Genomic DNA, 21,757 nt, shown 5'->3' on the forward strand with positions numbered 1-21,757 from the left:
ATCCTAAATCATTGTTTTTTTCACATTTTTTCAAAGTCATCATTCTGGTTGTTGCTTGTGATAGTGTCTGTGATTGTGATTGGAAATTGCCATTAGTTTCTGTGTGGGCCAGAAAAATACATTCACTATCCTATGGGCCATTTTTAAGGATTTAGATTTTAAATTAAATTAAACTAAAAATATTTGGGTCAATTGGAGGCCAGCGTGGTGGCATTCAGATTCTGTCTTTGACTTGTGTTCATGCACCTTCAACCTGCCCAGATTAGTCCACTGTTACCTGAATGACAAACATTTGGGGGCTGGAACAGGATAGGACAGCTGTCATTGGGCAAGACAAGAGGCAGGTTCTACCCCTGCTTTTCTTTCCCTGTCCACCCTGGACAGGTTGCCAGTCCATCACAGGGCCACACAGAGACAAACGAGAATGACAACCATCCACGCTCACACACACTCCAAGGAGTACCCAGACAGAACCCACGCATACACAGGGAGAACATGCAAACTCCACACAGAAAGGCCCCAGCCAGGAACCCTCTTGCTCTGAAGTGAGGGTGCTAACCACCACACCACCGTGCATCCCGTCTTCTAAATACAAATATGTTTAAACATAGAAGAAGCTTTTTTTCCCAGTGACTCACCATATATCCATCCGATTGCTATCGACTGACACACTGAAAGGAGGAGAAGATTGTTGCCGCTGCAAACGTAGTGATCAAAGAGCTGTAGGAAATACAAGCCCCCCTGCAGTAAGACACAGATTTCACAGTTACAGCATATCCAAAACAAAAAACCACCAAACACACATGTGCAAGTTCAGTTTGGCTCAATTAGATTAAGAATAAAGCTTTTCTTTCTTTTTTTTTTTTTTTCAGCATGGTACAAGTCCAGATAATGAGTTAGAAAAAAAAAAACACACAGAAAGTGCAGTTATCAGTGTTAGTCTCTTTGTTTACAGTACTTAGAGCTCTGACCTCTGTGACGAGGAGGAGACCAAGAAAAAAGCAAACAGTGCAAAGACAAAGCAGCAGCAACTCTCTGCGATAAGCTCTTCGAAACACAGTGGGGAACATATCTGTGACTGAGGTCATCAAGCACTCCAGACTCACAAACTGCCAAGACACAGAGCAAATACTGTGGGTAAAAAGGACAAAATAAAAAAAGGTTGCACAATGGAACTAAAATTAGGTTTCACACTAGACTACTTGCTGCAGAGATGTTTTTTCTTGTTTTACCTGTGTATCTGCGCCTAACAGGATGACCATGACGAAGAAACATATCGCCCATAACTGAGGTAGAGGCATCATCGCTACTGCTCGAGGATAGGCAATAAATGCCAGGCCAGGTCCTTCAGGACATAATGTAACGTATAACATTCAATGCAAGTGAAAACAAGTTTAAAGTCCCTCTTTTTTTATTTACAATACTTCCAGTAAGGAATCAACCACTAACTGTGCAGAAAATCATTTTAATGGCTTTCATTGCTGCAATCTTGGTGCTTCACCCAGTTGAGGAGATTGGTAATTAATCTAACAAATGAAAAACTAAAATTATGAGAAAAAAATGACTGACATCAATCATCAATTTGTTAGATATTCCAGAGTAGAAATGTTTGTCTTACCAGAAGCAGCCACCTGAGATATAGGCAGTCCTTGTTCATAGGACATAAAGCCCAAAACAGAAAAGATTGCAAACCCTGCAACAAAACTGGAGCAACCATTTACGAGACACAGGACAAACGTGTCCCTAAGGGAATAAACAAAAAAAACCGAGCATTTAGCACAGAGCAAGGCAAAATATTTTGGCTGTTCAGACACAAACTCAATACAGAAATGTTGAAAATATTAGAAGCATCCCACTGAATTGAATGTGTTCGTGGTAGTCTGTCTCTGTGTTAGACCTACGATGGACTCATGACCTGTACCCTGCCTCTCGCACTATGGGAGCTGGAATTGTATCCAGCTCCCAAAAACCCTGAATAGGATATAGCTAGTATAGAGAATGGATATATGGATGGATGGATTCTCCCTACTGGCTGCCATAAAAGTACAAATTGTAGACAGCAGCTTGTTCTTGGCTCAAAATCCTGGTAGGCTGGACCATTATCTGCATGTTACTCACCTACTTGTACCTCCTCTTTTTTTCTGTTATCCCTACAGTAATACTGTTAGCTGTAGCTGTATGTGGCTATGACAATAAGAGACAAACTCATTTCTAAAATCTCAGGACAATCTTTTACACATGTTTAATTGCATATTCAAAAGAAAAATAAGGCACTTACTTGTAACAGTCATTGTTATACTGATTGTAACTTCCCAAAGCCGTCAAACTGCCCTGACAAATCCCAAAAGAAAAAAGGACTTGTGCCCCTGCGTCCATCCAAACCTGCGCAGATACAAACACAGTTATGAGTTAATATTCGCCCGTTTAACTTTAGTACGGGGGGTGGGGAGCTTGAAGCATTTAAAGTGTGAAATTAAAGCATTTTAAAAGGACTTGGGCTTCCATGGGAAACAACCAAGCTGGCAACGTTTCTTCACATTGAACTAGCATAATTATGACTTTTTAAATGTATTACTTACTTGAGGGTCCACCAACCTTGTGGGGTCAGGATACAAGTAGAAAGCTATGCCATCCATAGCTCCGGGCAAAGTGAGTCCACGAGCCAAGAGAACAACCAACATCAGATAGGGAAAAGTAGCTGTAAAGTAAACTACCTGTCAACAAAAACAAAAGGCAGGTTTGTGCTTGTAATGCAGGGCTCTTACAACACAAAAAAAGAAGTAAAAGGTTTTTTGTAGAATAAAACTTTTTTTTGTCATCTGACATCAAGTCAAACAGGGCAGAGTATTTCCCTCACAATTCAGCACTGTGTTTGTTGGCATGTTGGCAGTTGTACATTTTAAAAATGTTAACAGGAACTACAAAATGTGCTGTTTTGTCACGTAATTAATGTTATCAGGACTTAAAGATTGGTGATGTTCGTAAACAAAAATATAATTCTTGCAACCGTGCTTCGAATGAGAAGGACATTACATTCTGGGTATGCTGCACCTTGTACTTAATTCTTCCTCACTTAGACCCGTTGTCCTCCTTAGGGGACATGTGACAATTCTTTCAGTTGCAATTGGAAGCTGCTTATCGGGAGAACTTATATGAAGGAATAGGGATTTGGTGAGATTTAGGGGGGGAATCAAACATATCCAGAAGTACAAAAAGAAAAATGTGAGCAGTGCATATTTCTTTGTTAAAACGAGAATGATGTCACAATAAATCGTTATGAAGGATTAGTTTAATGGTAACTTTGTTTGTGTGAGGCCGAAGACAAAGATCTGCCAAATCTGTGTCCTCCACATCATCAAGTTGTATATCAACACTAACCTAATAGAACTCATTGCTATCTCTACATATGCTATGCCAATAGCTAACAGTGCATCTCAATACATTTTTTTAATGATCGTTTGAAGTCTTATGCACAAATCTAAATGTTCTAGCTTAATGCCTTGTAAAATCCCTGCCATTTAAGACAGAGCTATGCAGGACAGATCTTTTAAACTGTGGAAACATCTAACAGTATTTATTCATAGTGATAACTCAAAAGATATGAGGGGGATTGACAGAGTCTGGAGGACCAGGCTCTTTAATGATTTTTCAAGAATACTTGCATCATTCTGAACAGTAATGTCGTAATTAAATGACTGGATAGTGTAGTGGTGAGATCGCTGCCCTTAATGTGCTGGACTTTCACATCTATAAGGGGCAAATCCATTGAGTATACAGGGTCAGGAAGCAGAGAAACTGCATTTGGGAACCTTGATTATTTCTGGTTAGGCTAAAATTCTGCATCCTGGTGTAAAAGTATACCGTCAATGGATCTTCACAATCATGAAATATGTTGATCAAAACCTAATAAATAGGTCTTCCTAAATGGTTCAATTATGAAAAGCTGGGTTGCCAAAGCAGTACAGAAGTGCTCAAATTCATGAAACATCATGAAGGAATCAGTATTTTTTTTTGTAACCAAGTATTTTTTTTTTTTACAGCAATTTCATTTTTGCAGATCTGATTTCACTCATTTATATAGACTGTGCTATACTTAGTTACACAGCAGTGACTTTAGTGTGTTAGACCCATTGTCCGTATGAGGACATAGTTTTCATACTACTTCCTTAGTTTTTATGCTTATGCTCAAAAAAATATGCATACAAAAAAAGGAATTCAGAGGGCAATGAAAAGAAGCATTTATGGCATGTACTATAAATAGGAACTGTAGGTGTGACTATATATTTATTTGGACTAATTATCTTTATTTCTTTCTTTCTTTCTTTTATTTTGTATTTTTCTGTATCTACTAAAACAAGACAATTCTACCAATAATTATCTCTTGTGATAGTATGTGTAGAGCAGTGACAAACTAAATGAGAGTAAATTAAATGGCATGAATGCTTTCATACACGTTCACTATAGAATGAGCTCAAGTACTTGACATTTTATGACTCTTAAACAGTTTAGTAGAGCCATGTTCAGTTGCTCAGTTAGCATGAGACAAATCAACAAAACCATTAATACAAATGGTACTTTGTGGAGAATCTTCTACAGGCACATCTGGAACTCATTGGTATCACCAAAACCCATTTTTCCTCTTTTGTGATGACTTGCTAGGCTTTAACTGCAGCTGTCTTAGATTATTGCTTGTTTTTGGTTTATTCTGCTTTTAGTTTTGTTTAGTCAGTAAGTGAAAATCAGATCATGTTCAGATCAAGTAATTGCAGATCTACAGCTCTACGATCAAAAACTCTGTCTTTGGTCGATTTTAATCTGGATCAACATGAAAACTTTATCTCTTCTAATTTGGGGCGCAACGTGACATCTGGTAAAGATTTTTAAGCAAATAAATACATAACGCTTGGAGTAAGCTTCCTGACAAAAAGACAGACAAACAAACTCAGCCAACTGCCTAACCTCTTGGCAAAGATAATAAACATTTTTGATTTAGTGCCACTGAAAGCCAAGCATGCAAGTGCCATCGTGAGTCATTCCGAACCTATTCTGTCCTTAAGTGGATTGAATTGAATCAGTTGTAAGCATGCTGTACCAGAATCGCTCTGACTTTTAAATGTGTTTTTCGTAAAGTCTTGGCAGAACTGACCTTTCTGCTGTTGGAGCTCATGAAAGGTTAGCATTTCGTGGTGAACCTTACGTATTTTCTTTCATTAAATATTTTCTCTATGATAGGCTTGGATAATGATATACAGGTCCTTCTAAAAAAATTAGCATATTGTGATTAAGTTCATTATTTTCCATAATGTAATGATAAAAATTTAACTTTCATATATTTTAGATTCATTGCACACCAACTAAAATATTTCAGGTCTTTTATTGTTTTAAAGCGGCACAATGCAACTTTTTCATGGTCATAAAATTGCTTGGCAATCATCAGATTGCTTGGCTGACCCGTTCTGATGAAAACGGTGACATTTCCATCTCCATCTGGTGGCCCTAAACCGAAACAGCGCTTGCAACTTTGCCTGTGGCGCCGCGTGCTTTGTTTACCTCTGGAAGTCTTGCGACACACGAGAGCCGAGAACTACTGCTTCACGGCAGGTCGTGAGCCGAGCCAGGTAGCCTGATAAGACACACCCCCTCTCCATTAGCTGTCGACGGCTCTCCAACTCTCTGCCAGTGTCTTGAAAAATAAACCGCAAATTGCCTCTGGTGGGTTTACGACAGTCTGGCTAGACTGTCGCCTTATTTTCTACGGAGCTCCCCCTACAGCTTTGGGATGTGTATTGCATGGTAAACAAACCCCGTATTACTGAAAGTTGCATAGCGCCGCTTTAATACTGATGATTTTGGCATACAGCTCATGAAAACTCAAAATTCCTATCTCAAAAAATTAGCATATCATGAAAAGGTACTCTAAACGAGCTATTAACCTAATCATCTGAATCAACGAATTAACTCTAAACACCTGCAAAAGATTCCTGAGGCTTTTAAAAACTCCTAGCCTGGTTCATTACTCAGAACCGCAATCATGGGTAAGACTGCTGACCTGACTGCTGTCCAGAAAGCCATCATTGACACCCTCTAGCAAGAGGGTAAGACACAGAAAGAAATTTCTTAGCGAATAGGCTGTTCCCAGAGTGCTGTATCAAGGCACCTCAGTGGGAAGTCTGTGGGAAGGAAAAAGTGTGGCAGAAAACGCTGCACAACCAGAAGAGGGGACCGGACCCTGAGGAGGATTGTGGAGAAGGGCCGATTCCAGACCTTGGGGGACCTGCGGAAGCAGTGGACTGAGTCTGGAGTAGAAACATCCAGAGCCACCGTGCACAGGCGTGTGCAGGAAATGGGCTACAGGTGTCGCATTCCCCAGGTCAAGCCACTTTTGAACCAGAAACAGCGGCAGAAGCGCCTGACCTGGGCTACAGAGAAGCAGCACTGGACTGTTGCTCAGTGGTCCAAAGTACTTTTTTCGGATGAAAGCAAATTTAGCATGTCATTCGGAAATCAAGGTGCCAGAGTCTGGAGGAAGACTGAGGAGAAGGAAATGCCAAAATGCCTGAAGTCCAGTGTCAAGTACCCACAGTCAGTGATGGTCTGGGGTGCCATGTCAGCTGCTGGTGTTGGTCCACTGTGTTTTATCAAGGGCAGGGTCAATGCAGCTAGCTATCAGGAGATTTTGGAGCACTTCATGCTTCCATCTGCTGAAAAGCTTTATGGAGATGAACGTTTATTTTTTCAGCACGACCTGGCACCTGCTCACAGTGCCAAAACCACTGGTAAATGGTTTACTGACCATGGTATTACTGTGCTCAATTGGCCTGCCAACTCTTCTGACCTGAACCCCAAAGAGAATCTGTGGGATATTGTGAAGAGGAAGTTGAGAGACACCAGACCCAACACTGTGGATGAATTTAAGGCCGCTATCGAAGCATCCCGGGCCTCCATAACACCTCAGCAGTGCCACAGGCTGATTGCCTCCATGCCACGCCGCATTGAAGCAGTCATTTCTGCAAAAGGATTCCCGACCAAGTATTGAGTGAACAATTATTTGAAGGTTGACTTTTTTTGTATTAAAAACACTTTTCTTTTATTGGTCGGATGAAATATGCTATTTTGTTGAGATAGGGATTTTTGTTTTTTCTTTACTTTTTTGCCAAAGTCATCAATATTAAAACAATAAAAGGCTTGAGCTACTTCAGTTGTGTGTAATGAATCTAAAATATATGATAGTCTAATGTTTATCAGTACATTACAGAAAATAATGAACTTTATCACAATATGCTAATTTTTTGAGAAGGACCTATACATACTTCTTGGGGAGAGTTTTTCACTATTATACTGTTATCATCCACCATTATATCTCTCTGATGTATCAAGTTTTGTTTTTGCAGTCCAAGGAAAGTGTCTGACTGAAAGATCTGGGTTATATTGGGCCATCGGCCGATGCCCCCGTTCACTTCCGTTATATGGATATCTGTGGATCTGTGGCCCCATCCACACGTAGCCGGGTATCTGCTAAAACAAATATATTTTTCTACGTTTGGACCTCTCATCCACATGAAAACGCATAAAAACGCATCGTAAACGAATGTTTTTAAAAACTCCGGGCAAAGTGAAGATTTTTGAAAACTCCGTTTATGCAGCTGCGTGTAGACAGAGATAACCGGAGTTTTGCGTTTTCGAACGTCACAATATGCGCCAAAACAACAACAAATCTGCTTTAAAGTCTAAAGTGCGACCTTTGTTTACTGAAGAAGCATGGATGCCTTGAGAACTGTGGTGGTTATTATTGTGCAGGCGCTGTTTACTGCCTTGATTTTACACGCCCAAGTCGTACTCCCAGAGGAATGGCGTGACAATTTCGCATGTCCCGGTGTCCTCACTCCTGTCGCTGTCGGAATTATTACGTCCTCATATCGAGGGGCAGTCCAATGTCATGCGATCACCTGTCAGTGTGCTCAAAAAAGTTGCGTGCACACTTTATTATTTAGCTGACGAGGGCAGATTGCGCAAAACAGCATTTGGGTTGTCAAGACAGGTGAAAACGCAGCTGTTCGGTTATGTGTGGAAGGAGTTTTTTTCGAAAACGAGGTAATGTGGATACAGATTATTTTATAAACGGAGGGGGGGAAACATTCGGTTTTAAAAATACCCGGCTACGTGTGTACATAGCCTAAATAGCGTCTGAAGGACGCCGACTTTCACCAAACTGTTATTCGAAGATAAGAGTCTACAATTGAAGACCATAATGATTATATAGCTGTAACTCAGATTTTTCGGTTAAAAAAAATCCAGAATAATCAAAATTTTATCAGTGTCCAAGGAATCAAAATTTTTGTGATCCCAAAACATTTTCATTGCATTCCACCCAGAAGTATCTCTACCTTTCCAGTGGATCTCACTCCTTTCCAAACACAAAAGTAGCACAGGATCCATGCCAGTAACAGACACAAGGCCAATTCCCACCTCAAGCTACCAATTTCGTCAATCCCCTGAGAAATACCCAGTACTCGTCTCCTGAAAAGAAAAACATAGTATTGCTGAGACAAGAGCAGTTAACATAATTAAGAAAATGGAACAACTTTGTAGACAGGCTCTGAAAAGTGGCTATCTACAATATGCCTCCTAAACGTACACATGTAATGCAGCTGGAGCGCACGGCTGTGATGATCTTCTACTCCTTTTTTCACCAAGTGAGGCAAACAAAATCATTGTAGACTCCATAATGACATTTATGCATTTTAACATACAGCTATCACTAAATAAAGCCAATAAAAATAAAGTCAATAGTTACAGTTTATGATGTTGCAGCAACGTACGAAAAAAGTGACAAAACATTTTCGGCACTTTTTTGTACTGTTAAAGTGTATACATTTACTCATATACACTATAAAAAGCCAGCAAAGTATAATATCTTTTTGGAAGATTTAAAAGCTGACAAAAGTGTATAGTGCTGGTCATCCCTGAATTTTAATCAATTCCTCAATTTTTCCTGAACAACAGATGTGGTACATTTTAGATAAGTCAATCTTGTCCCTGAGTTCTAGATGTGGGTATCCAATGTTAGAGCTACTCTACTGTTTCAAAGGTTATCAATTCTCATAATCACAGCTATAATACTGTTATGTGTCACCGTTGTGGAACTGAAAAGAAACTCCCTGAGGGACATCTGTGAACGGTGGCGCAAATCGTGTTACAAACTTCACGCAAAATGTCTTACAAGAGCTTTGGGTGCATTGTGGAGGCATCGTTTCAGTCTAAAATGCACTGAATCATGTATAGGATCCATGGGGAAAGGCTAAGGAGGCCAGCACTATTGGAAGAAAGGCGTGACAGGTTTTTTTGATTTTCTTTGATTTTCTTTCTTTAAACTTTAAAACAATTACAATCTTCTTAGAAGGCATTTAGTTTCAGATGCCCCCATCAAATGATGGAATCATGTTTTAGTGGAAATTGCACCTATTCTTTTTTCTGATTTCACAAATCGACAAATCAACCTCAACTTCAGTATGTAGATTAATACATATGCGTTGTTGTAGACTCACTCTGCTACTTAAACATATAGCACTGCACCCTTGTTTAAACTACATTAACTGTGTGCTCTTTGTCCTCAGGTTGGGAAACACTGACAATGATTTAACAAAAGCAACTTGGGAGTGCATTCAGACTAGCCTGGGCGAAAGCCGACTGTTGACTCCGTAAAACAGTCTGGGAAAACCCAAGAGGAATCCGTTTCCATGGAGGGTGGAACCTTACTCAGCAACTTAAATTCATTGGAGTTCCCTTAACCAATCAGTAATGTTTAGAAAGGACGTAGGTTATGCGCCGAGGTTCATGCTTACTCTCGCGATGCTCTAGCTCGGGAATCACGCGTCCCACATCCACTTTCATTATCAAACTTTTCCCAAAGCCAGTTGGAAGGAGAGCTACGACATCCTTGCCACTAACAAAGTTGACGAGGCATTCCTCTTGCTCTTGTTTTATGTGTGTAATGCTATCCAGAGTTGAGACAACTTCATGGATAGCTTCTAGCGTATCTTCTTCCGTCGCCATGTTTATTTCTGCTGCGGTTGAACTACAATTACATGGACTACAATGGACTCCGCGCGTGAGTTCTGCGTCACCACTCGCAACTGTTTGCTTATTGGCAAAACACTGAGCGAACCGAGGTAGGGGGATTTGGCCAGACTATGTGCGGAGCCAAAATCTTTGGGCGGAAGTATGTAGGATGGCGTCGCCAGGCTACATTCAGACCCTGTTGGCTTGTCTTTGCCTCTTAAAGGAGAACTGCGGTATTTTCAACATTAAACCTCTTTTCTGAGTCGTCTGCAATGTTTTAGAACCCCCCTCACCGCTTTTTTGATGTTTACTGCTGTCTCCGGTATTTGCCTAAATTTGATTCTTCTCAACCTGCTTCAGAACGGCAAGTCATGCGCATGTCCAAAAAGGTCCGTAAAAGCACCATAAACGTCCGTTTTCAAAATCATTAACTCACCGGAGTGGTTACTGGTGTGCACTGGTAATCCATATCAAATTTTGTGGCGAAAAGTTGCTTCTGTCGTGTTTTATTTGACATTTTGTACTGGATGTTCGTTGATATTACTCCGCCATCGCTAAGAAAATAGTGCAAGCATGAACGAGCTGCCAAATAAAACACGACAGAAGCAACTTTTCGCCACGAAATTTGATATGGATTACCAGTGCACACCAGTAACCACTCCGGTGAGTTGATTATTTTGAAAACGGACGTTTATGGTGCTTTTACGGACCTTTCTAGACATGCGCATGACTTGCCGTTCTGAAGCAGGTTGAGAAGAATCAAATTTAGGCAAATACCGGAGACAGCAGTAAACATCAAAAAAGCGGTGAGGGGGGTTCTAAAACATTGCAGACGACTCAGAAAAGAGGTTTAATGTTGAAAATACCGCAGTTCCCCTTTAATTTAATGTTGCAGCCATATACGCGTCAGTTTGTTTGGCCTCCACTTTGTATTATGGCCTGCCCTCAGGCTATCTTTAGTACACACAGGCCCTGCATTTTGATCTCTCAATAGTATTTCAATGCTCAAACTGTAGAATTAGCCAGTAAAATCATATCTCAGTCCATTTTGTCCGGTTTGTCGTTATCGGCGCAGCCAAGTTACAAAAATTGACTGGTGCACGAAAACATGCTGCGCCGTCTTTTCAAGGCAAGCGCCAGGCCTGAAACGTCATTTTGACGTCACGGGCCGCCACCGCCGTGAGCGATGCGTCAAATGTAAATCCGCCTTCAGTCAGGAGGTGCGTTTGTACAGGCACCTGTACAAAACTGCAGTGAAACACCACAGGGACCACATAAACTCCCAAAACTCGTGGACAGAGATTGGCAGAGATTTGGGGAAAGAGGGAGAGTTCTGTAAGAATGTGTGGAAGAAGCTACGGGACAGATACGTGAAGGCAAAGAAGAGGGCAGAGACTCGAAGTGGTGACACCGGGCGCTTCAGACCTCCACCTCGTTTAACTGAATTAAAAAAATAAAGTTATCCAGATACTGCAGCAGTATCATTGATGACAGTATTCCTGCTCTTGACAGTGAACATTGTTTTCTTCGGTAACCTTCACGTAGCAGCGACACCTCTGTAATGGAGAAAATTGCAACTATAGGCGCATCGACTTGCGCCACCGTATATAGCCGGCACGAAATCGTGACGTCATCAACACTGCTAGCGCTAGCAGACGCGGCAACCATGCTAGAGCCTTTAATCACTTTGTATCTGTAGATTTCATAATTTGTTAACTTAAATAAAGTAGCCAATTTTGCGAGGGATCAGCTTTGAGGCAAAATACTGCAGTAATAATGAGCAGGTCTTGCATTCAGCAGTGCAATTCAAATGCAACTGGTAAGGTCCATCTTTTTTCTTTCTCCTTCTCTTCTCCACTAGATGTGGCAGTTTTTGGCCAAGCCAAACAACATCTAACCAGCTAACAACGGCCTTAAACAAACGTAACAGGAGAGCATTTCTCATCAGATGGCTGTAATGTCCCAGCATACAGCACTGCGTGACATATCTTCCTAAATGTGCCACAAAGTTTATGTTGGTCTTTCAAACTGTCAGTAATTCTACTTTCTTTGATAAATGAAAACTAATCATCTGAACCAGATTTTTTGTGCCACCTACGCAATATTCTATCTCTATGATACGTTGACCAGCTCTTTCGTTGCTTTCGGCAGGTTTCACTTCTGGAACCATACACACAACCTTTCTGCTGCCACGTTGCTGCAGCATAGTCGTGCCATGTATCGTGCCAAGGTAATTATTGTTTTTAGTACATGCATGCCCCTGCTAATGATTGTAAATGCAATTTTATGTAACTGTGTGATATAACTCAAAGACTGAAGACATAAAGGTTGCCAAACTGTGACCATAATTTTTTCCATCATCACCACAACAGGTAAGCTGCTTTTTAATGCCTTTGACATGTTGCCCGCAGCAAAAGCTGAGTCATTACTGATATATGGGTCAAAAGTGACGACTAAAATGTTTTTACTTTGTACTTTGCTTAGCAGTGAGATTCTGAGCTAAATGCTAATGCCAAAATACTAAAGGTAACATGCTAATATCAAGCAGCTCATTTTTAGTGTGTTTCTAGCCTAATTTAGCATGTTCCCATTTGCTAATTAGCAGTAGACAAGGTACAACCAGGGCTTATGAGAATGACATAACTTTTTGTGGGACTGTAGATGAAGTTACAAGGGTCAGGATCCATCCCGAGAGGGGAAACTCAAAATGTGCCAACAAGTTACAAAGTCAGGAGATTGTTGAGAAATAATAAACAGTTAGTGAGCCAATCAACAATTAAAATGCTGCCCCACCCAAAAATATGGTCTGGAATGTCTCAGACTGATAGCTCTGTGTACTGTGTGTTTGTCAACTACAACCTGTAATTTATAGAAAAGACAAGACAAGACAAACACACACTGACATAAGAGGGTGTGAATCTACCTACAAAAGGAGGCAGGTGTTAATTACACTTACTCCCAGAATTCGGTTGCAGGTGTTGTTGCGTTTGCAGCTGCTGTCCAATTGGATGACACATTTGTTTTATCAAATTCAACACAGGATTCTGATTAATAAAAAAACAAGAAACAAAAACAAAAGGAGACATTTTATTTGATCATTATGCAGTGCCCTGCTTTTGATAACAAAGAGGCAGATTTATCTCTACATACTCAGCAAAAACAAAATAGCCAACGTCATATCAATGTGGGATTTGAAGATTCCCAAAACGTGTCACAAAGACCGAAATCTTGAAATGATGGTGGACCACAGCAAATTTACTGGTTAGTCACATAATGCACTAACTTGCACACTACAGGTGACCTGCAGTGCTGTTTTAGTTTAGAAGACTGTGGTAGTGATATTATTACTGTCATTAATATTAGAAGAAGAGATGCAGTAAAACAAATTGGGACGGGAAACACATACAACCAGGCTCCCTGCTCAGACTTAACTTCTGCATCTGTCTGCATATCTACCTGTGTTCCAGGGGTTCCTGCAGCTGGCCCATGGAACCTCTGCACTGAAGGATGAGAAGAGGTAGAAGAAAGCCCACGCCTGGATGACGATGTATGACACAGCAGCGTATGCAATCACTACTTGAGTGGCATAGCCTATTCCTGAGGAGACAAAAAGATCAGTCCAGGTTGTTAATAATCACAAGCAAAATTAGATTTGAGCACATCCAGCAGTTTGCACGATCAAAGCAGCCCACTTCCAGGTTTCTCTGCAACCATGGGGAGCTGTTCAGACCTGATGGACTTCACCCAAACATTAGCTATGCACTAGTTAACTTGCAAAGGGCCTGAAACAGTCCATGCCACCATGTTACAACACTTAAATTCAAAATGATCACCAAGACCTTGAATATAAGGACAGATCCTCTCTTCCAAGGGATCTTGTCATTTAATCAGATCAATTCATTCCAAACCATTCTAAGGATGTGGATTTTTTTTCTTAGGAGTTAAACCTGTAACCCACCTCCTAAGATGTTAGACTACTATATTAGAAATTATTACAATTTCGTCTTGTTCTGATGATAGCTGGATGATGTTTTCTCAGCCATCTCATGACAACTTCTTCATTTAGTTAAACCTCTCACCTCCTGCCAAGCAATTATTAACAGGACTCTGCAGAACTTGATGACAAGCTGATGAGGTAATTCATTTAAATCAGGCGTGTTAGAGCATAGGGAAACATCTTAAAGGTGCAGGACAGTGATTTCCCAGAAATACTGCAGGACTGGCAAGCATTGATCTATGTCAATCCCCTCGACTGAGGAGAACTGTTAGCTGCTTCCGTTGCATATGGCACTGGTAACCATTACAACTATTTATCTGTCTCTAAGAATCTATCTCCAGAACCTATCTTCAGAATCCTAGACTTGTGACTGATCTCACAACAGTGAGGTTTGCTGTAGGACAATGTGTCCTTCAGCCACAGCATGTGGACTTTAGACCAGCTCAAAGTACTGCTGTGAATACTGATGCAAACAAACCCGCTACAAGTTTTGGAGAGTAGTGTGCCATGGGAGAAAATCTGTCCAAAAGACCTGACCTAAATCCTTTAGAGCAGTTACATGATGCCATGGAGAAAGAAAAAAGAAAAAAAAAAGTTACCAAAGCTCTTGTGTGGAAATCCTGAAAGCTTTTGTGGGTTGATACCCAGACAAAATCTTCAACACAAGGGTTAGATAAACCTTTATTTCCCTTCTTTTACTAATGAATGTCATGTGCCGTTTCTGGATCATGGCCAGGTATTGCTTCTCCTTTGCATGACAGAGCTTTAACCTGCATTTGGTACAGAAAACTGTGTTCACAGATTTCTGGAAGCGTTCCTGAGCCAATGCAGCGATTTCCATGACAGAATAATGCCTTTTCTTTAATGTAGCGCCACCTGAGAGCCCAAAGATCACAGGCGTCCAATACTGATTTCCAGCCACGCACTCCTGTGCAGAAATGTCTTCAGACTCGCTAAATCATGTACTGTAGGGCATATATTATTCCAAGCCTTCATAATTTCACATTGAGGATTATTATTCTGAAATTGCTTCACAATTTAGAGACTCTGCCTCTCTAAGGTGCTGTCTTACTAACCGATCATGTCACTGACCCGTTGCCACTTAATCAATTAGTCGCCTCACAGGGTGGTCTGTGGCGTAGTGGGTACAGCAGACGCTCAGTATACAGAGGCTATAGTCAGTCGCGTAGCCTGATTCTTACTCGGCGCAACCGCGCAACTGTTCTGGCTCGAGAACCATTAATGACGTCATCAAAAGCGCCAGCCCCTTCACAGTTCCTTCAGCTCATAAGCGCAGTTTGCACCGAGTATGCGTCACATTTGCAGTTCTCTCCAGACCAGCGGGCGTCACTGTTGAGGAAACAAGCTGAAGAACCGGACGAAGAAAGCATACGAAGAAAGCATAAACAATGCCACCTGTGGTGTCACGTCAGCAGAGGCTGGCACATCTGATGCGGAATGAATTTACTCTGGGTGTAGAACTGTGTATGTATCTCAGAGCTGAGCGGCTGCGGCAAAAACAGAAGAGAAGGTGGAATGTTCGTCCTTTGCAACAAGACGAACTTTGTCAAACGTTGTCCCAGTGTAACTTCATAGACGTGTCGTACAGATGTTTGTAGAGGCGCACCCTCTCGGTCACCGCGGTCTCTGCAGTGTTCATTTTTTTCTTTTTCTTGGTCAGCTGTTTCCGGTTGAGCGCTTGCGCTCGCGAAGTCAGAGCAAGGTTGCGCTCGCGAAGTCAGAGCGAGGTTGCACTCGCGAAGTCAGAGCGAGGTTGCGCTCGCGAAGTCAAAGCGAGGTTGCGCTCGCAACCTCGCTTTGACCCATTCTTACTAGCTGGTCGCAAATGGCGCAAACGGTCACGTGTCCCAAAATTCCGCCACGCCCCCCGTCGCAAGCTAAAAAATCCTCGCGCGTCGCAAGGGCGCGCACACAACTTTTTTTCTGACTTCGCGCGAGCTCAACCGGAAACAGCTGACCAAGAAAAAGGAAACATGAACACTGCAGAGACCGCGGTGACCGAGAGGGTGCGCCTCTACAAACATCTGTACGACACGTCTATGAAGTTACACTGGGACAACGTTTGACAAAGTTCGTCTTGTTGCAAAGGACGAACATTCCACCTTCTCTTCTGTTTTTGCCGCAGCCGCTCAGCTCTGAGATACATATACAGTTCTACACCCAGAGTAAATTCATTCTGCATCAGATGTGCCAGCCTCTGCTGACGTGACACCACAGGTGGAATTGTGTATGCTTTCTTCGTATGCTTTTCAGCTTGTTTCCTCAACAGTGACGCCCGCTGGTCTGGAGAGAACTGCAAATGTGACGCATTCTCGGTGCAAACTGCGCTTATGAGCTGAAGGAACTGTGAAGGGGCTGGCGCTTTCGATGACGTCATTAATGGTTCTCGAGCCAGAACAGTTGCGCGGTTGCGCCGAGTAAGAATCAGGCTTAAGAAGCTGGCCGCGGGCCCCGGTGCGACATGTGGAATACGGGCCCTCTAGTGGTCATAGTGACATTTAAGGGAGGACTTAAGGCTGATTCTTACTCGGCGCAACCTCGCTTTGACCCATTCTTACTAGCTGGTCGCAAATGGCGCAAACGGTCACATGACCCAAAATTCCGCCACGCCCCCCGTCGCAAGCTAGAAAATCCTCGTGCGGCGCAAGGGCGCGCACACAACTTTTTTTCTGACTTCGCGCGCGCTCAACCGGAAACAGCTGACCAAGAAAAAGAAAAAATGAACACTGCAGAGACCGCGGTGACCGAGAGGGTGCGCCTCTACAAACATCTGTACGACACGTCTATGAAGTTACACTGGGACAACGTTTGACAAAGTTCGTCTTGTTGCAAAGGACGAACATTCCACCTTCTCTTCTGTTTTTGCCGCAGCCGCTCAGCTCTGAGATACATATACAGTTCTACACCCAGAGTAAATTCATTCCGCATCAGATGTGCCAGCCTCTGCTGACGTGACACCACAGGTGGCATTGTGTATGCTTTCTTCGTGTGCTTTTCAGCTTGTTTCCTCAACAGTGACGCCCGCTGGTCTGGAGAGAACTGCAAATGTGACGCATACTCGGCGCAAACTGCGCTTTGAGCTGAAGGAACTGTGAAGGGGCTGGCGCTTTCGATGACGTCATTAATGGTTCTCGAGCCAGAACAGTTGCGCGTTTGCGCCGAGTAAGAATCAGGCTTTAACATAAGGGTGCCTAATCCTCAAGGATCAAAGATAGCACAGAAGTAGTTTATATTGTTGTACATAAAAACATACTCCACAATATTGAGTCTATAATATGGGAAAACGTTACAAATCATTGTTATTAATAGGCCTATACGGTAATCAAATATATACAGCATTGACATTAACGCATGCCATGGATAGGCTCAAAGCGCTGAAACCTCGCCTTCTGCTGAAACAGCAAGCTCTTACAGTATGGTTGCCCTGAACATGAACTGCGCAGAAACTGAACTTGGGCTTTACAACTGTGCAGAAACAAAGAAAAAAATTATTCATACAACTGTGCAGAAACAAAGAAAAAATCATACGACCATCATTAATCAGAATGCCATTTTACGAGCCTTGCGTTGTGCAAAATCATCAACGATGTCACCAATATTTAATGCTCTGGCTCTCCTGTTTTCAATGGATAGTATAGCTAACCCACTGAGTCTCTCCTGTCCCATGCTGCTCCTTAGGTATGTCTTAGCCTATAAGTTTTAGTTTAGAAAAAGATCGCTCAGCTGTTGCCACAGTCACAGGTAGTGTGAGAAACAGCATGAGTGCAGTGCACACTTCACCGAATGTGGATGTTACCGTATCATAATCCACCACAAACATTTTGGCCATTGTAAAATGGATGTTTTTTGCGCAATCTCTGATTTGAAACACGACCTAAATGAGAGGAGTTGACTTGGAAACGTTGGTGCGATGTCCCTGGCATAATAATCAGATAAACGCTTCGCTTTTGCAAACAGGTCATCATCTCCTGCGAGCTGAAGGGTGGTAGGACGCAAAGCTTCAAACAAACGACACGTTTCCCGCATACTTTTAAATCTTTGTGAGAGTTGGGCGTTTATTATGTCCAGAGTGCCATTAAATATATGCACTCTGAAGTAACTCTCTGCGTCGGTAAAACGCCCATCTTCAGACAGTTCGTCAAAGTGACGCTTCACTCTCCTTGCCCTAACATTTTCAAATGCGCTCTGAACCCCCCATTTACTTGCGAGCGTCTGCGCTGTAGTCTTGGCCTGGTCAAATGCACCACGGTACTCAGAGATGACTGCATCGAGTTTTCTAGTAACTGAATTGCGGTCTGCAAATCTGTGTCTGCCTTTTGAAGTGTTTTTGACAAAGCATTGACAGTCTCCAACACTTTTGTCTGCACGACGAGCAAAAAAAATAAATTAAAATTTTCCATCAATTTCGTAAGCCCAGCGGCTTCGTTACGCTCATCCCTTTTGTCGCTTGTCAGAGCTATTTTTGTCAGCACCCGCATTACATCCACATACCTGTACCGTATAGCACTGAGGGAATCGAATCTGGAGAACCAGCGAGTGGGGCATAATCGCTTCAGAGTCACATCTGGGTGATCTGAGCGATCTGCTGTTATTATGCCACTGAGCATGTTCCATCTTTTAATGCTGGTTCCAAGAATGTGTAGATGTGTTCTATGGTGTCATAAAACCGGTCAATCTCTGGGATGTTTTTCACTGCCTCATTCAAAACCAAATTCAAATTGTGCGCTGCACAGTGAACATATGTCGCAAGCGGCTCACTCTCCCGTATTCTGGCCTGCACCCCTGAGTAAATGCCACTCATATTTGCGGCTCCGTCGTAACCCTGCCCACGGCATTTTGATAAGTCAAGACCGTTGCGCGTGATGCTGTCCAGCACATTAACTGCCAACTCACTTGCGGATGTATCGACGGTCTCCACAAATCCCAGAAACGACTCCATTATTTTTACATCGACAGCTTTGTCCATCGCATTTCGAACTATTATACACATATCTGTATACTTGGCTGAGTTGGTCGTGCTTGGACATATCCTGTGTGCTATCCATTATGATGGAAAAAAACGGAGCTTCATTAATATCAGCTGTGATTGCGTGCTGAACTCTCAAGGACAGTATGTGAATGAGCTCGTTTTGGATAGCTGGACTTAGGTATTTAATGGAACCCTGTGGTCGGCTTATGAGCTCTTTCAGTAAAGGGTCGTAACCCGCGAGCAGCTCAATTATAGAAAGAAAATTCCCACTATTGGGCTGTCCCAGTACCTCCCGATGAGCCCTGAATGCAAGGTTACAAGACGCCAGAGTAAGTGTAACATTGACAATGCGCTCCAGCACTCCTCGCCAAAAAAGCGCGGCATTACGCACATCCCTCTCCAAATCTTTGTCAATGGTACCATGGAGCTTCCATTGCTCAAACACAACACTGCTACATGTGGCTGAGAGGACTCGTGACATTCAATTTTTTTGCGACAAATGGCCCCAATCATTTACTCCATTCACCCATGCGTTATTATAATGCGATGAACGGCGATCTCCAAATAGCCAGCATGGTTCACAGTAAGCACAATCCAATTTTGGTGAATAGCAAAGCCACATCCGTGGCAATTTGACACCTGCCTTTGTTTGGGTATGATAAAACACATCAGAAAAAGAGCGATTGTGTCTATTTTTAGGAAAAGGGCCGCTAGGTTTACATGAACCCATTGTTAAAATGTAGTTTTTAACAGAAGCGTCCAAGACATGTTCTTGAAAGTGTCCCCTGTCAGTAGGATAACGTTCTTCCCCCGCTCCTGTCCTGTCCAGCTCCTGTTCTGTACTGTCACTGCCTGACGCCTGTTTACCACTAACAGTTTCGTCTGCAGACAGGTCACCTGCGCCACTGACTTCATCGCTAGTTTCTGGTTCTTTCTGTTGAGAGCTGCAACAAAGATTATACGAATCGAAATTTAGAATGGGCATGCAGTTTCAGGGCCGTAACCAGGATTTTTCAAATACCGAGGTCAAATATTGCGATAAATCTTATTTGACAAAAAAAACATCCTAATATGGTGACTTTTTAAAATACAGTTTGGAAATGTGAATAAACAGAGGTAAATCACAAGCCCATCAAGGAGGTGAATATGTAGGTGAACAAGTTTATTATTACAATGTGATCACAAAAGTAGAGTATTTGAGTGAGTGAGTGAGACTCAGTTCTTCCCCTTTCTTCCTCTACTGACTCTCTCTCTTCAACTCCCTCATTCTCATCCTCTCCTGTGTCATCTGTTTTAAAATATCAGCATCACCATTAATATTATTGTTATTATTAATATTACATTATTATTATTATTACTATTGTCACCATCATCACCATGCATGTGCATGACCCACTAAAAGGTCAAATGAATGAGTTGGGTTATTGGTCTAACCGATGTGCAAAATTTTAGACACCATTTGCAATAAAATCCAAATGGTTCATTAGGAAAAATGCAATCATTTTACCGAAGTAACTGGTTGAATCCACCCACTAAATTAACATCGTAGAATGTGCCAAACAGACCACAAGATGTTGGCTGTATTTTAGATGTATAGTCTCAATTCAATCCATTCACTCAACACAGAGAAGACATAGGTATCATGCTGGGCCTGACAACTAGCTAAATGCTGGTAAAACTTGGCTTCATAATACACCATGAGCAGCACAACTAACCTCAAGATTGTATCATATGGGAGAGTACACGGGGTATTTCATTCTGTTATTTTGCCCCGTGTGCATCATCAAATGTTTTAAGTAAAATGAAAAATATAAGTTTCTGACCCAGTTTCTATTAGTCTGCTTTATTTACATGTAGGAAGCCATATAGCACTGAACAAAACTGTAGCTAGTGAGGCTGAATGACCACTAGCCACAGTTGGCACAAAACTGTCAAGCCCTGATTAAAAAAAAAAAAAGTTAGCTTAACAGCCCAAGCCGTGTCACGATTCCCAATAATTTCATTACAGGTCGCTACTTTTTTTTTTGGAAAATCGAATTGAGAGAGAGATCTGTGTGCAGTGTGTAACGGATGACAACTGCCAACTAGAGTTCGGCGTAGAACGTTAGTAAACCTCCCTCCCGAAGCCTCATAGTTCTATCGGTACACTGTAACATGCTAACGTTCAAATAGCTAACACTTAGCTTATCTACTAGCAGCGATCATGTGTCAGATCTGTGTGATTATATGTATCTCGGTGGATTCTACGTTCTACAATGAATACCCTTTCTATGTTGTTGTAGGTAAAATCCAACATGTTTGATCCTGAGCTCACACCTGTTGCATGGTTCTTCACAGTCGCCGCTAGGTGTAGGTGTTCTGTTCTTCTCACTGCTCTTGGTGGTAAACCCGAATTTGTCCAGTTTTGGCAGTTTTGCCACCCTGTCCTGTTCCTCCCTGCGCTCCTGTCGCTTCTGGGAGCCGCTTTTGTGTTTGAAGGGCATTGTTTCGCTCGCAACGATAACGGAGATGTATCCACCAAAGACCAGTTACCGAGATCAGCAGCATAGATACCCAGAATTCTTTGTAATCTCCATAGAAACAACACTTTTTCGCGCACTTTTGAGAAAGATAATGACAACAAACAATGGTGACCATTTCATTTTATTTCACCGGTTCACGATCTGAAATTTGGATAAACATGTAGGCCTCTGCTACATCTTCGTTCTCGT

General features: G+C 42.1%; 1 protein-coding gene across 2 annotated transcripts in view; it reads right to left on the reverse strand.

The window, feature by feature from the left end:
- LOC142377239 (sodium- and chloride-dependent GABA transporter 2-like) overlaps positions 1-21,757 on the reverse strand; it is a 35,563-nt gene that overhangs the window by 8,989 nt on the left and 4,817 nt on the right. For both annotated transcript variants that reach the window (XM_075461154.1, XM_075461153.1), the window contains 9 exons: positions 13,516-13,656; positions 13,016-13,103; positions 8,385-8,517; positions 2,580-2,714; positions 2,279-2,382; positions 1,619-1,743; positions 1,233-1,345; positions 972-1,109; positions 639-741 (listed from right to left, as the gene is read on the reverse strand). In XM_075461154.1, coding sequence (XP_075317269.1) covers positions 639-741; positions 972-1,109; positions 1,233-1,345; positions 1,619-1,743; positions 2,279-2,382; positions 2,580-2,714; positions 8,385-8,517; positions 13,016-13,103; positions 13,516-13,656 — 1,080 coding nt within the window. The remainder of the gene's footprint in view (positions 1-638; positions 742-971; positions 1,110-1,232; positions 1,346-1,618; positions 1,744-2,278; positions 2,383-2,579; positions 2,715-8,384; positions 8,518-13,015; positions 13,104-13,515; positions 13,657-21,757) is intronic.

Source organism: Odontesthes bonariensis, chromosome 3 (assembly GCF_027942865.1).
Source record: "Odontesthes bonariensis isolate fOdoBon6 chromosome 3, fOdoBon6.hap1, whole genome shotgun sequence".
Lineage (NCBI taxonomy): Eukaryota > Metazoa > Chordata > Actinopteri > Atheriniformes > Atherinopsidae > Odontesthes > Odontesthes bonariensis.